This window comes from Patella vulgata, chromosome 8 (genome assembly GCF_932274485.2).
Source record: "Patella vulgata chromosome 8, xgPatVulg1.2, whole genome shotgun sequence".
NCBI classification, from domain to species: domain Eukaryota; kingdom Metazoa; phylum Mollusca; class Gastropoda; family Patellidae; genus Patella; species Patella vulgata.
This window is the reverse complement of record NC_065886.2, coordinates 7,608,116-7,624,092: the sequence shown is the minus strand read 5'-3', so window position 1 is coordinate 7,624,092 and position 15,977 is coordinate 7,608,116. Positions and strand designations below refer to the sequence as shown.

Here is a 15,977-nt window from a genome sequence, read left to right as displayed (position 1 = left end):
GAAAAACAGCAGGTAAATTATTTCACTAGAATGTTTTCTTGAAAGTGAAAAAATAAAATGTATATTTTTGGTAATAAAGATAAAATATTGTAAATGTTTTGGATTTATTTTGACCAATCAAATTGGAGCTTGGTCTTCAGTTTTCAGGAGGACGGAAGGAAAACAACATTGATGAAATCAGATATTTTGCAGGGGTTTGAGATGAATATTATCTGCGTATGTAACAAGTCGCATACTGATTATGTTTCAATATGCATCACCCTTACGAAAAAACATGTTATCTAAAAGAAATCAACACATTTTGCAATGAAATCTTGTTGATAAGACTATTTTGATATAATATTTTTTTTGTTTACATTGGGCATTGCTGCATCATAAAATGTCTGTTTACTAATAATAGGTAGCCAACTGTGTTAAAAATAAAATCAATGTCCTAGTTCTCAGCATCATGGAAACTATGCCCATTTATGTACATCCAGTTGGGTTCAATTGAACTCGGCGATTGCAATATTTGCTTTATAATACAGGAACCAAATTTGATTCCAGCACTGCATCATAAAATACACATGTGTATCTGTTTATAATTAATTAATAATAATAGGTCTACTGCTAAGTAGGCCAACTGTGTTAAAAATATGATAATTGACCCACATAATTAGCATCATTAAATCTATACCCATTTATGGACAAACAGATGGGATCAACTGACTTGAACTGAACTGGGCGATCAGGAACAAAATTTTATTCCAGAATTGTCTTTCAGTCTAGGCTATAGCCTATCTTGTGATTTTATTGTACAAGAGCTTTTGTCTAAGATATCACCCCTGGTGGAAGTGGATGTACATGTAAAACCCTGGTAACTAACTAACTACAAGAGCTTGTTTATTGTTGTTGGGTTTTTCCAGTACTGGTATTGCATTTCTTGTGATTCATCATTTTCACTTAATTTGTTTAACAGTACTGCAATAAATATTATTTCCACTATTTTCGAGAAGAAGTAATACAATTTGAAAATACCAGTACCAGTAGGATACTAGAATAAAATTTTGTCCTGTAATTTTTTACAATATAGTTGTAGTTTCCATGTTCAATTGATCTTACAGTTGAAGAAAACTATAAATAAATTTCAAAATACATAGATCCGATCCTGATTAGCAACTTTGTCTTATAAATTATTATTATTATTATGGTTCTTTTTATAGCCCATTCTTTCACATAAGTGCCTAGATGTGCTTAACAATAAAATAATAAATAAATAAATAAAATTAAAAAGAGGTCTAAACGTTAAAAAATCAAATCAGTAAGCATTAAAATGGAAAGTTAAGAAAAGTTATGAGGCAATTTTAAAAAGATGTGTTTTAAGTTTTGATTTAAAAACTGTTAAAGAATTACAACATCGTAATTGATGGGGCAGCTTGTTTCATAGTTTAGGTGCTTTAAATGAAAAGGCCTTTTCTCCGTAAGAAACTTGTTTGGCATTACGTTCAATTAGTATGAAATTGTCTGAACTAAGGGATCTGTCTTATAGGTTTAATCAATGAAATGAAATAGGGTTTAACATCCTACTGTTTTGCTCCAACTGGGCTAATGAAGACGGGCATACGCCATACAGTGTACTATTACTACAAGGGATATTTTGCCTGGACAGCGGCGCTAAGGCCTGGAAATCAACTGTATACAAAGAATCTCGGTTTTACATCTCATCCGAATGATTACCACTGATAAGGTCGAACCATACCAGAAAATCCCAATGAACTTTCTCGGCCCTTAATCAATGAATGCTAGTCCTTGATAAGTCTAATCTGTGAACCACTGGTGAATTTCTTCATTTTGTGTTCATACCTACATACCTTATTTGATAGTCAGACGTCAGTTTAGGTAAAGCATGCGAGATGGCACCGATTTCACCAGTGAATGCTCAAGAAACTTGCATTTTTTCAGTTATTGATCTCGATAATGATAAACTTGGTCCTGCGTAAACCATTGAGTGCACGTTAAAGATCCCTGACAGTCAGTCTTGTGTATACCATCAGGTGGACATTAAAGATCCCTGACAGTCAGTCCTGTGTATACCATCAGGTGCACGTTAAAGATTCCTTACAGTCAGTCCTGTGTATACCATTGGGTGCATGTTAAAAATTCAAGACAGTCTTGAAGTCAGTCAGGTGCACATTAAAGAATTCTTGCAGTCAATCCTGTGTATACCATTGGGTGCACTTTAAAGATTCCTGACAGTCAGTCCCGTGTGAATCCCTCGGCAGTTGAAAATCGCTGTCGGGGAGAGGGAGGCCGAGTGAATTTCCATCATCCTTCACCGCATAAATTATGCCCGTCTTTATTAGCCCAGTTTGTGCAGAAAAGTTGGATGTTAAAACCTGTTTCATTTGATTTCATTTTCATCTGAAGATTTCTAGGCCAGTAAGAGTTTGATGAAACTCTTCAAAATACTTCTTGGTCACTGGCATCAATAAGCTGTTTCATGTGTATAATGTATAAAATACAGCCGTAATGTTCCTACAAAAATTAGACATAATCACAATATTGATGATTCGTGTTATTTTATTTCAACCAACCAAATGTCATTCTTATATTTCAGAAAGCAGCTCTCAAAATGAGCACTTTATTTCCGGATAGATTGTAATTTTGTTGGGACTGTGAGGTAACCATATTCAAGATGGCTGATTGTGTTGCAGATGATGTAACCGAGGAAACAACGGAAGATGTGACATCGGAAGTTTGTGATGATGTCAGTAACAGTGTTGATGTGGAAGTCAGGAGAAAGACCAGCAGTCTGTCCGTCTGTGAAAATGGCGACTGTTTAAGCAGTAGTGAAGACATCAATAAAGATTTTGCGGAAGATTTAGATTTAAGTCCTCTTGCCTCCGATCATCTGGATGTCGGTGTATTGAAGAAGGATGACAGTGGAATTTCCATGGAAAAAACGTCTCCGTTGGTCAGTGGTAGGGACAATACGTCTGATGGGGATGGCAATGACAGTGCTACCTTTAACGACAGTGCAACTTTTTCCCTGTGTGAAATGACACCAGACGCCAAGCCATCTCTGTCCTCGTCCAAAAACGAATCATCTCTTGAAGTTGGATCGAATGCCATTAAAATAACTGTGGATTCTTCGGATGATCCAATGGAAGAAAGTTCTGATTTAGTTGAAAATAGCCCAACAACCAATGACAACGCTGACGATGAGACAGACACATTTAAAGAAAGTTCAGAATCTCGTCGAAGAAGGTTACGCGTTCGTGATCGCAGAAATCGTATTTCGCGTAGTGATAGTGATTCGGATACAGAAGACAGTGATGACGACGATGATGATGATGGTGCAGATGACAGAGCTGCTACTCGTCGAAAAGCAAAACCTTTGTCATCAGAATCATCAGATGAAGAAGTAGAAGATCAGAAAAAGCCCAGAGAAATCTGGCATGCATTATTTGATTTGCGTAGTCGTGAATTAGGCTATTCCAATAAGACTCCTCCTTCCCTTTTTCGTGAACGCGTTCAAGGTAGCCTACATATGGTAAAACGTTTAGAATTACAATATCGTATGGAGTGTCACGATGGCTGTGTGAATGCACTGAACTTTAATAGGATAGGTCAGTAAATACCCAGAATATTTTTTATGTGTGACATGTATAGTGAATATTGATGAAAAAAGTTTGAAACGTGTGGAAGGTTGCCAACCTGTATGTTGTCTGTTCTATGGCTAAATTCACCCGTAATATATAAAACTACTTAGGTCACATTGCTACTTCGTGGGTTTGGGGGCGAATGGTAAGCGTGTTCCGTGTACGTTGTATCACTAGGTCTGTGATTGAGTCAACTGGTGTGGTTTCGATTCCCCGCTTGTACGTGACAAGGAGTAGGGTCGCTTGTATAACCTCGTGGGTTTTCTCCGGGTCCTCCGGTTTCCTCCCACTGCTAAAGACCCCTATGCACAATCGATTTATTGAAATATAATTGAACCGTACAGCTGAATGTTAGTCCCAAAATGAACTAGTTTGTGTTGAGTGGACGTTAAACCCCATTTCTCTCCCTCTCATATTGTTACTCAAAATGAAACCTGGGTTCATCACTTTGACAAGAAGTGAAAAGTATGCCGTGAAAGCATTGTAACATCACCAACGTCTTCAAAGGGATGGGTCATGGCCATCATTTTTTGAGACTCAACTCAGAATTAAAAAAGGAATTCCCAAAAATGGACCGCACTGAGAGAGTAACTAATCAAAATATCAATGCTAAATAAGATCCCGACTTGGATTCAATCGGATTCAAAACAGGCCTATCATTTCTATTCGCCCTAAAAAATGGCGGAACGTTAAATCATCCGTCACAAAATGTATTAACATCGACTAAATATTGCAAGCTAAAAATGACATCGAGAGTTGATTATGGTCTTGATTAATTAATGTCTAATTAATAATTTAGATAACATTTCAGGCCTAAAGAAAGACCTGCAATAGGCAGATTTAGCTCTTGCATAATATACATGAGGCTCATTTGACCTTTGACCCCAAATATCTCGAAAACACCACAACGGCGGACTGATTACTACTCGGTATCTTATTCTACGCAAAATTTTAGCATAGAAAAGATGGGTCTGGTTTTGTGTACATTTGATGAACACCCGCCCATCCCACCCCCTCACTGAGCCTCCAGACTATAATACATGTTTAATTAATAATGAATTTCATACCCTTTTCTAATTTTAGGAACGCTGTTAGCTAGTAGTTCTGATGATTTGAATATTGTTTTGTGGAACTGGGTACAGAATAAACCAGCACTAGTCTATGACAGTGGTCATCGTAGCAATGTCTTTCAGGCTAAGTTTATGCCGTATAGTGGTGATTGTCATGTAGTTAGCTGTGCACGCGACGGGCAAGTTCGTCTGGCCGAATTATCTCTAACAGGACGATGTAAGGAAACCAAAAAACTAGCGCAGCATAAAGGAGCAGCTCATAAGGTAGAGTACATGTACCTTCATACAGATCGGGATTTTTTGAATCCGTGAGCCACAGTGGCTCAGTGTGTAAGGTGTTGGCTCGATTCCCCCTAATCTGGATGTCATGTATTGGTTGAGAAAATATCAAGGTCCTGTGCATGTAAGGTAGTGTACGTTCGTACAGATTGAGACGTTTTGAATTAATGAACCACCGGTGGCTCATAGTGGCTGAGATGTTGGCCCGATCACAGCTGGTTGGAATTCAATATAAGAGTAGGCCGTAGTGCCGCTGTCCAGGCAAAATTTCCCTCATAGCATGATGTATAACCATCTTCATTAGCCCAGTCGGAGCAGAACAGTGGGACGTTAAACCCCATTTCATTTCATTTTTGAATCAATGCGCCCGGACTGTGGTGTAAAGACACAATTGACTGTTGCATGTAATTCTGTGAAAGGTTTTACAGTTAGTGTCTATGTAACCCCCATCTTTATATTTTTACAGTTAGTGTCTATGTAACCTCCATCTTTATATATTTACAGTTAATGTCTATGTAACCCCCATCTTTATATATTTACAGTTAGCATCTATGTAACCTCCATCTTTATATATTTACAGTTAACGTCTATGTAACCTCCATCTTTATATATTTACAGTTAACGTCTATATGTAACCCCCATCTTTACATATTTACAGTTAGTGTCTATGTAACCCCAATCTTTATATATTTTACAGTTAGCTTTAGAACTAGATTCACCCCATATATTTCTCAGTTGTGGAGAAGATGCTGTCACGTATGAAGTTGATTTACGTCAAGACAAACCACGCAAGTAAGTTTCATAATTAGAGAACATATGGACCCTGTACACAAAATATAAAATCCTTGTAATTTCTAGTAGAATCTGACCAAACTCATCTACATGTATATTACTATGATGTACATGTAAGTATATTGCAAATTTTGCACAGCGAAGGGTATATGTAAATTGAATACCGTGGAAAAAAATGAATACCATTTAAGCCATTGAAGCACTTCCGAGAAATTGAACGGTTCAGCAAATAATTAAACACCATCAATGATTAATTAGGTCATTTTTAACAGTGTCTGGAAGTTAAAAGCTTGTAAATTGGACATGTTCACAAAGAATCAAAATTTCAGTATATGTGATCTTGCAGATGAGCTGTTGATCAGATGTATTTATTTATTACAAATTACTTGTAACCATAGAAACAATATGTTGCTAAGATCCGTTGTAACAATATGTTGCAAAAATCCATTTATTTATTAGTTGTAACCATAGAAACACTATGTTGCTAGAGAGAGGGGTTTTACATAGGCTAGGCCTGCTCCCCAATCTTATTCAGATATCCTGAATAAAAATAATGTTTAAAAAGAAAAAAATATGTTGCTAAGATCTAATTATTTATTAGTTGTAACCATAGAAACAATAAGATGTATTATATTTATTACAGATTATCTGTAACCATAGAAACAATAAGATGTATTATATTTATTACAGATTAGTTGTAACTAAGGAGAATGATAGTAAAGTTGGTTTATATTCAATCCACTCTAATCCAACCAATTCGTATGAATTCTGTGTAGGTGGACGTGACTACTATATCAGGTATGTTCGTTAGCTGTCTAGTCATTCAGATGAAATGAAAACCTGAGGTCCTGTGTACACATTGATGTGCTCATAAAAGATCCCCTGGCATTTGGAATTTCCTCCCACTGCTAAAGTCACTTATGCTGGTCCCTAAGGGGCCTGGTTTGTGTCGAGTGAAGGTTAATCTCTACTCTCTCTCTCTCTCTCTCTTTCGCTCTCTCTCTCTCTCTCTCTATTGAGGAGACATTAAAGATACATTATGCAAAAGCTAAATCTGCCTATTGCAGGTCTTTTTTTATGCCTGAAATGTTATCTACTTTATTAATTAGACATTAATTAACTTATCCAGACCATATTCAACTCTCGATGTCAACGCTAGCCTGCAATGTTTACTGGATTAGGATACCATTTAATGCTCCACTTTCATTCTTGATTTAATCATGAAATGGATAATCGAGACTATGTTTTTTTATCGTACCGACTTTAGTAATGATAATCAAGTCTAGGCCGCAAATTCAATTGCTAAAATCTCGGTTCAGAGTGGATCAATTTGACTGAAATCTTCAGGAAATTCCCTTTACATTTTTGAGCTTTTAACTATTATAGTGAGAACTGCCAGCTCTTTATCTAATCTCCCATAATGTATCTTTAATTTTAATTTCAGAATTTATGATAAAAGAAAGATAGCCGAGGTAGGTACTGTAGTTATAGATTGTTTCAATCACATTCTGTAATTCAACTTACGATACACAAGATAATGTTCTATGAAATATAATTACTGTGACGCCCAATCAAGAGCCTACTCGTAAAAAAAACCCTAGGTCTCCTTTAAGTTAATTAGTGACAAATCTCAGATTGGTCATCATTGACTAAGTATTTTTTTTTACAGTCCCTTTATCGAGAGCCTACTCATAAAAATAAATTAGGCCACTTAAAATTAATTAGTGACACCTCTCAGATTTGTCATCATTGACTAAGTATTTATGTTTTTACATGTATGTAATGTCGCTTTATATTGTATATTGTATAATTGTTTGATAATGACTAATAGTAAACAGTACTTGTATTCCATACGACAGTGATTCTCAACCAGGTGCGCCGCGAAATTTTGAACAGCACACTAAGAAAATGCGAAAAGCCATTCACTGGTGTCTACTGATAAGTTCATAGCTGTGTTTTCCTTTATTTAGTTTGAGTCATTCGATGTTACTTTGACTAGTCTGTGTCTACGGTTCAGATATTTTTCAAATGTATTTAGCCAGGTGTACCACTATTTTGTCATGTTTTCCAAGGTGTGCCGTTGCCAAAAAAAGGTTGAGAACCACTGCAGTAGGATTTTGTCCTGTGTACCGTATCCATAGACTGCTTCATTTTATTGTCAATATTTATAAGAAGCTTCATGTTTGTTTTCTTTCCTACATACTGTAATATAATTGTAATAGTTATATGTTACGAAATCAGTGGACTTCAAACGAATAAGAACTATTAAGATCACTGATTTTATTAAGGATTGATTTTTGTAATAGTTTACTCCCTGGAATCCCACAAGCACTTCTAGCCAAGATCCAGAAAGGTCTTAATACTGCACCCCGAATAGTAACAAGGACACATAAGTTTGATCACATCCAGAATGTGCTAGCTGCGTTACACTGGTTACCTGCTGAGGTGCGAGTCAGATACATAATACTAACATAACTGTATAAATGTCGCAATAATGCAGTTCCTCATTACTTATCTGAAGTCTTATATGACTACAACCCTATTAGATCACTTCGCTCTCAAAATAAACAGTCACTAGTTGTTTCAAGATGTAATTTAAAGTCATATGGGTATAGGTCTTTTAGTTCAGCTGGTCCTAGATTATGGAACAAACTTCCACAACAGATCAAGAATTAACAGACTTTTAATCAATTTAAATCCGCACTAAAGACTTTACTGTTATTATTATTATTATTATTATTATGTGATCGATAAATCTTGATTTAGACTAATAACCAATCTACTGGATTATTTTTTTTCAGAATGTTGAAAATGGTGTTTTGAAGAAATTTTGTCCTCATCACTTAGTAAGTACAGGATTCATTTAATTACACTGTAGAAGTTCTTTTATTTCATCCAGTTGTTCAAGGAGCAATCGTGCCAAGTTTCATGTCAATCTTACTTCAATTGACGGAACCATAGGCATTTTGCGATGATGCCCATCCACAAGAACAACAAGAAGGGCTTGGGGAAAAGTGCTAGTCCAGAAATACCTTGTCAATCTGCAGTAAACAAAGTTCATCAAACATTATTCAGCTGGCAAACTAATGATGTGTATCTTAGTGGTTGTGATGACTGTATATGTTTTTACACAATTCGCACCTGTCAGGAGACAGTTGCTGAGGTTCTGACAAGGAAACGTGTAATGAAAAGCAAAGGTCAGCTGTGCGTCTGTAAAAGAACTCTTGCCAGTTGTAGTTCTAATTTAAATATGTGACCCGCTCCCACGAAACCAGGCTCTTGGTCATTTTTATTAAAATAAAGCTGGCGGCATATTTGAATAGTCCACGGCCTAAGCTTTCCAAAAATGCAAATCTTTTTAAATTTGTCGTTGAGTTGAGTTCGGCTCACTCACAGCAACAAAAAGGCATACAGTTTATGCTTTTGTGCCCGTAGTACAAAATTAAGTTGTGCGACAAGCGCCTGGTTTCGTGGGAGTGGGTCACATATGGAAATGCTGCTTTCTGCATAAAATTATCTCCCTTGCATTGCACATGTAAAGAGTTATTTCATATTATTTATTATGTCTATATCTATATTACCTGTGTTTATATTATCTATAATATATACAACAAATGTTACCTGTTTATATTACAGGTACATAGTACAACTAAAGCTAATATTACCTGTGCTTGTTATAATTACAATGGAACAGGTAAATTATGTATTTCAAACTTTACCTCAGGATTTTCCAGCATGGATCCCCCTGTCAGTGATGCAGGATGGAGAGCCTGGCAAGGACAGTGTCTAGTTGTTCGGATGGTACAAAAAACAAGGTCACATGTACACATTGGTGTGCACATAAAATAACCCTTGACAGTTGGAATTTGAATAAGAGTAAAGCGTAGCGCAGCTGTCCCGAGCAAAATTCCCCACATAGCACACTTTATGGTGTATGCCCATCTTCATAAAGTGCAGTCAGTGCCAGGGGGGGGGGGGGGGAATTATGCCTGCTCGTAAGGTCTGTCATTGAGTCAAGTGGCATGGTTTCGATTCCCAGCCTGTATATGACAAGTAATAGGGTCGCCTGTCCAACTTTGTGGGTTTTCTCTGGGTCCTCCGGTTTCCTGCCACTGCTAAAGACCCCTGCATACCAGCGAATTATTGAAATAAAATTAAACCATGTGTTAGTACCAAAATATGGCCTAGTTGACACATCACTCAGTAATAAGCAGTAATTGTATACCATAGAATTGTGACCTGTGTATTCCAGTTCAATTACTAAATGCCATCTAAATAATTTTTTGTAGAAGTATTAGGATCGTATAATGATGAAGATATATATTTATTCGACAATCGAAATTCAGATGGTGCAGAACACATCCACAGATACAGCGGTCATCGCAATAATGCAACAGGTAATTGATTACCACGTTACCATGGAAACACATTTATCTTAGTTTATAGTATATACAATTATTATTATGAAGCATATGTCATAAACTGGGGGGGTTGGATGGCCGAATGGTTAGCACGTGCGCGCTATATCATACGGTCTGTCATTGAGTCAACTGGCGTGGTTTTGATTCCCCGGTTGTACGTGACAAGGAGTAGGGTCGCCTGCTCAACCTCATGGGTTTTCTCCTACTTCTAAAGACCCCTAAACGCAAGCCAATTATTGAAATAAAATTGAACCATATGTTAGTCGCCAAATGACCTTGTTTGTGTCCACGTTAAATCCTCTCTCTCTCTCTCTCTCTCTCTCTCTCTCTCTCATGCAATAATTCTCCTATGAAAATTCTTTGTATGTCTATGTGGATATATCTGATTTTGTTTATTTCAGTAAAAGGTGTGAATTTTTATGGGCCTCGAAGTGAATTTATTGTGAGTGGTAGTGATTGTGGATATGTTTATTTATGGGATAAAGAAACTGAGAATATTGTACAGTTTTTGAAAGGTGATGAAGGTGGTGTGGTAAGTATGCAAAAAGTTTCTGATAATTTTAATATGTCTTTGATAACTGTTTTTTTATTTACCGGGAGTGAGTAAGACATATTAGACCGGAGGCTCAGCGCGGGGGGGGGTGTCCATCAAATGGGCACAAAACCAGACCCAACTTTTCTAGAGTAAAATTTTGTGTAGAATACGATGCCGAGTGGTAATCAGTCCGCCATTGGGGCGTTTTCGAGATATTCGGGGTCAAAGGTCAAATGGGTTCATTTGCACTGAAAGTGAATGTGCAGTCATTCAATTGTTTTTCAGATAACTAGTATCATTATGTATAACAATCGTTGTGAAAATAAATTGGAGAGATTTCTATTTGACTGTTTATACATATTTTTGAAACAGGCTCCGAAGCGTTTTGGTTCTGTTATGCAAGATTATTTTCGACGTTCCAAAGTAAAAGTTCGATGCTAAGACCACCTAAAGATAAATTTTAAATGTTCCTATTATTAATTAGAACAGGTTTTGCTTTAGTATTTATATTTTACGCTGACATTTTATTACTTTAAATCTTCCTAGTGCAAAAACGGTAAATTTCACCTTTTGACCTTCAGGGTCACTAAGACTAAAGGTGAATTTAGCAAGTTTACATTTTTATTGAAAGTGTGATTACTTTCGATCGTTTTCAGCTTATTTTCATGATACAAGAATGACCGCACATTCACTTTCAGTGCAAATGAACCCATTTGACCTTTGACCCCGAATATCTCGGAAAGGCCCCAACGGCGGACTGATTACCACTCAGCATCTTATTCTACGCAAAATTTTACTCTAGAAAAGTTGAGTCTGGTTTTGTGCCCATTTGATGGACCCCCCTTCCCCGCGCTGAGCCTCCAGACTATATTGTTATGATATATTGTTACCAGTGGTATATTGTTACCAGTGGTATATTGTTACCAGTGATATATGATATATTGTTACCAGTGGTATATTATATATTGTTACCATCGATATATTGTTACTAGTGGTATATGATATGTTGTTACCTGTGATATATATGATATATTATATATTTTGTAGATTAATGTATTGGAGCCCCATCCGTTTGCACCTATATTAGCTACCAGTGGTTTGGATCATGATGTAAAGATCTGGTCTCCGACTGCTGTTGATGCTACAGACCTTACAGGTCTTAAAAAGGTTAGTCTGTCACTCTTTCTCCACGGAACATACAGGCCTTAAAAAGAAGTTTGTCTCTCTCTTTTGCCACAGAACTTACAGGCCTGAAAAATAAGTTAGTCTCTCTCAGTCTCTATGGAACTTACAGATGAATGTACAAGTAATTAATAAGTTCATCTATTTTAGGATTGAGGCTATAAATAGTCTTGGGGGGTAGGATGGCCGAATGTTTAGTGCGTGGGCGCTGTATCATAAGGTCTGTCATTGAGTCAAATGGCGCAGTTTTGATTCCCCAGTTTTTTGTGACAAGGTGTAGGGTCGTCTGTCTAATCTCGTGCGTTTTGTCCGGGTTATCCGGTTTCCTCCAACTGCTAAAGACCCCCAGGCAAGTGAATTATTGAAGTGAAATTGAACCATGTGTTAGTCCCGAAATGACCTTATTTGTGTCGAGTGGACGTTAAACCCCATCATTATAAAATATATTATATTTTTTATATGTCCACATTGAAATGTGGTAGTATTTCGTTGTCCACCCCTTCGGTCCATCAGATTGACTTTAAATTTATACACAGTGTTTAAGGTACATCTATTCGTTACCGACAAAAGAATGAATATATGACAACCCTTGTGGACAGCTTGGACGATTTAGCACACTGTATGGCATATGCCCATCTTCATTAGCTGAGTTCGGAGCAGAACAGTAGGACGTTAAACCCCATTTCATTTCATTTCATTTCATTTCATTTCTGTAGAATGTAAAACGAAATCGTAAAGAGAGAGAAGAAGAACGATCAGAAGAACCAGAGATGATAGATGGTCAGATGTTGTGGTTAGTCATGCATCATTTCAGACGGTCAGCTCGTAGACAGGTCAGTTATTACTCTTATCGTGTATAAACTTCCTCATCTTTTTGAAAGTCATTTTAGTTTACTTGGCTTTTTACTACATTTCACAAAAATGGCTATTTATAAAAGGTTTTCTTGTAACATATAGTCAATCATGACTCACACAAGTACATGTATGATACAATGTTTGGGAAATATCCCCCCCCCCCTTTTTTCTTATTGTTTCCCTTATTGTTAGTTACTTTCCATTTTGAGTGACGACTATAAGGAGGTGCTCAATTGTCAGTTCGGAGCGTCCTTAATTGACAGAATTGCAATCAATTGATACAGAATTCAGCCCTGTCACAGTTCCGCCCATCCCAACAGCTGCGGTGGAGTGAGTAGAATCGTGACGTATTTTAAGTCACAAATATGTTTCAGCTGTCATGATTGGTTGAGATATTTTTTATGCAGTCGGCACATGTGTTGTACACCGAAATTCTCCTTTTCCCCTATCACTACAGGTCCAGGACTGTACAGCGCATTGGATCAGAAGGTCTGTCATTGAGTCAAGTGGCTTAGTTTCGATTCCCTGCTTGTACGTGACAAAGAGTAGGATTGCCTAACCATCCTCCATTTTCCTCCCAGTGCTAAAGACACCTAGATGCAAGCGAATTGCTGAAATAAAGTTGAACCATATGTTAGCCCCGAAATGACCTAGTTTGTGTAGAGTGGACGTTAAACCCTATTTCTCACACGCCCTTTTGTAACTTGTCAGGCCCTCCGTCGTGCACCACTGACAAAGGGAAACAACACTGAAAAATCCTGGGGAACTTTCTCATTCAACATCAAACCCGGGACCGTCTGGTGAGCCACGACAGATTCTTTAAAATGTTTAATTTACTTTTATAGTTACGTCAGGAAGGTGGCGAGGTCTCAAGTTCCAGCGAAAACATGGATTCTGATAGCCAAGAGTCAGAAGAGGAAGCAGACAGATTACAGTGTGCTCCATCATAAATTAAACTGAGGCTGTTTATTACCAGAAAGAGGCCGTTGTCTGAAAGATATCCTCATATAAATTATCAAAGCAATGAACTTGATCAGAGAGCTTTTTTATTTTACTGTTAAATCAAGTTTTTACTTCACTAGAAGTTTAAAACATTCTAGACTATGCAGTTTAATGTCTTGGATCACATAATAAGACAGGGAGATACACTGTAATCCAGGTATCATTTAAACTTGTGTATCTAGCACTAATTTCTTTCACATTCGTTTAATATCAAATCTTTATTTGAAAATTCGTAAAAATCATTTAAAATCACCATAAATCGTTTAATTTGTACTTGTGTCCTGTTTAAAGCTGACCATTTAATTTTGATAATGAGATGAGTGTCCAATTTACAAGCATTTAATTTCTCAATCACTGTTAAATAATAAACAACCCAATTGATTAATGATGTATAATGATTAATTTTTGAACAGTGGTCAGGAAATTAAATACAGTAGAATCTGTATGAGCAGCCACTCCTATTCAGCGACATCTCCTTGTAAGCGGTCACGATAAATTCCCCCCGTAGAAATTCTATTGTTTCATCTCTTTATTCAACGGTCACCTCTCTAACGCGGCCAGCGGTCACGATTTTACTAATAAATTCAACAAAACATCGCCCATTCAACGGCCATTGTTGAATGATACCATCTTGTCGTTCTTTGTAACACCAACGCTAATCCCGTGAGTAGTAGTTAATTAACTGGACCCCCACTGATCAGGTAAAAAGAAATATAAAATAACAATCAACCCTGGATTATCTGTTAATTAATCTTTTGTTTTATTAAACGACTAACCTGATCATTGTTTTCACGCGTAACGACACATTATTTGATAGTGATTGAATAAAATAAAAGTACCGAATTTTGTCACAATCATCTAGTATCTCTTTTCCATTGCCACTTTATTGTTTTAACAACAGACGTTTTAGCGCCTCCTATAATATTACATACAGAGTTACACCCCCTGTAAATAGGTGATAAAATTAGCGATGTTTTTTGTGCATGTGCCTTTTTGATAAAATAAAATTAATTCATCGATTTTCTTCACAAAAATGGATAAATATTATCAAATACATCACAATGGTAGGCAGTAGTATCGAAGGTTGGTACAAAATGACAAGTATACAGAAGTTATGTCCGAGATTTGAGTAAGGAATTTTCGTTCGGCGCAAGATTCAGCGACGGTCAAATTTACCGCTTCCAATGCATTCAAGCGTAATATTTAATTTATGTCAGCACATTGAGCACCAAGATTTTATTAAGAGGCCACTCCCGTTAAGTTATGTCCGAGATTTGAATGAAGAATTTTCGTTCGGCGCAAGATTCAGCGACGGTCAAATTTACCGCTTCCAATGCATCCAAGCGTAATATTTAATTTATGTCAGCACAAAAAGCAATGAGATTTTATTAAGAGGCCACTCCCGTTAAGCGGTCAGTTGTGAAAATTCCCTTGGGTGGCTGCTTAATGCAGATTCTACTGTACTTGTAAATTGGACACTCATTATCAAAATTAATCAGTCAGCTTTAAACTGGACACAAGTACAAATTAGATGATTTTGGGTGATTTTAAACAATTTTTACAAATTTTTAAACAAAGATTTGATATTATATGAATGTGAAAGAAATTAACGCTTGATACACAAGATTAAATGATACCTGGGTTACAGTGATATATGAAACCGGCTACAATCAAAAAAATCAACTAAATGACTGTATCTATTCTATAACACTTCTAGCAGGCTACAATCAGAAAAATAAACCAGAATGACTGGATCTGTTCTATAATACCTTTATGATACAGACTATAGTCAGGAAATCAACCAGAATGACTGGATCTGTTCTATAATACCTTTATGATACAGACTATAGTCAGGAAATCAACTAAATGACTGGATCTGTTCAGTAACACTTAAACTCGTTCACAAAGCATTCTCAAACTTAAGTTAAGAATTTACTCCAAATTGTTCACCTTATTTTAACTAAAATATAGCCCCTTTTAAAACTTTTGTTGTTTTAATGTATCAGATACATCAAAAAGAAATTATCTATGTGCAAAGTTTTGTTTTTCTGGATCAAAGATATTTCTCATAAACAGTGATTGAAAGTTGAGTAAAGTTAAGTCTAATGGATGCTTTGTGAAACCGGGGTCTGCTTTGTGAAACCGGGACCTGATCATTAAATTCATATCACTGATTTGAAACAAAAATCATTTGGATAGA

At 36.5% G+C, this 15,977-nt stretch overlaps 1 protein-coding gene across 1 annotated transcript; it reads left to right on the top strand.

Moving 5' to 3' along the window:
- Positions 1–138: 138 nt before the first annotated feature.
- Positions 139–13,978, top strand: LOC126830963 (DDB1- and CUL4-associated factor 8). The gene is made up of 13 exons (XM_050561549.2): positions 139–216; positions 2,597–3,608; positions 4,725–4,975; positions 5,688–5,782; positions 6,473–6,580; positions 7,227–7,254; positions 8,584–8,628; positions 9,419–9,476; positions 10,072–10,179; positions 10,605–10,735; positions 11,786–11,905; positions 12,637–12,753; positions 13,621–13,978. Exons 2-13 carry the CDS (start codon positions 2,675–2,677, stop codon positions 13,723–13,725), a joined length of 2,100 nt encoding a protein of 699 aa, XP_050417506.2. The 5' UTR covers positions 139–216; positions 2,597–2,674; the 3' UTR covers positions 13,726–13,978.
- Positions 13,979–15,977: the final 1,999 nt, after the last annotated feature.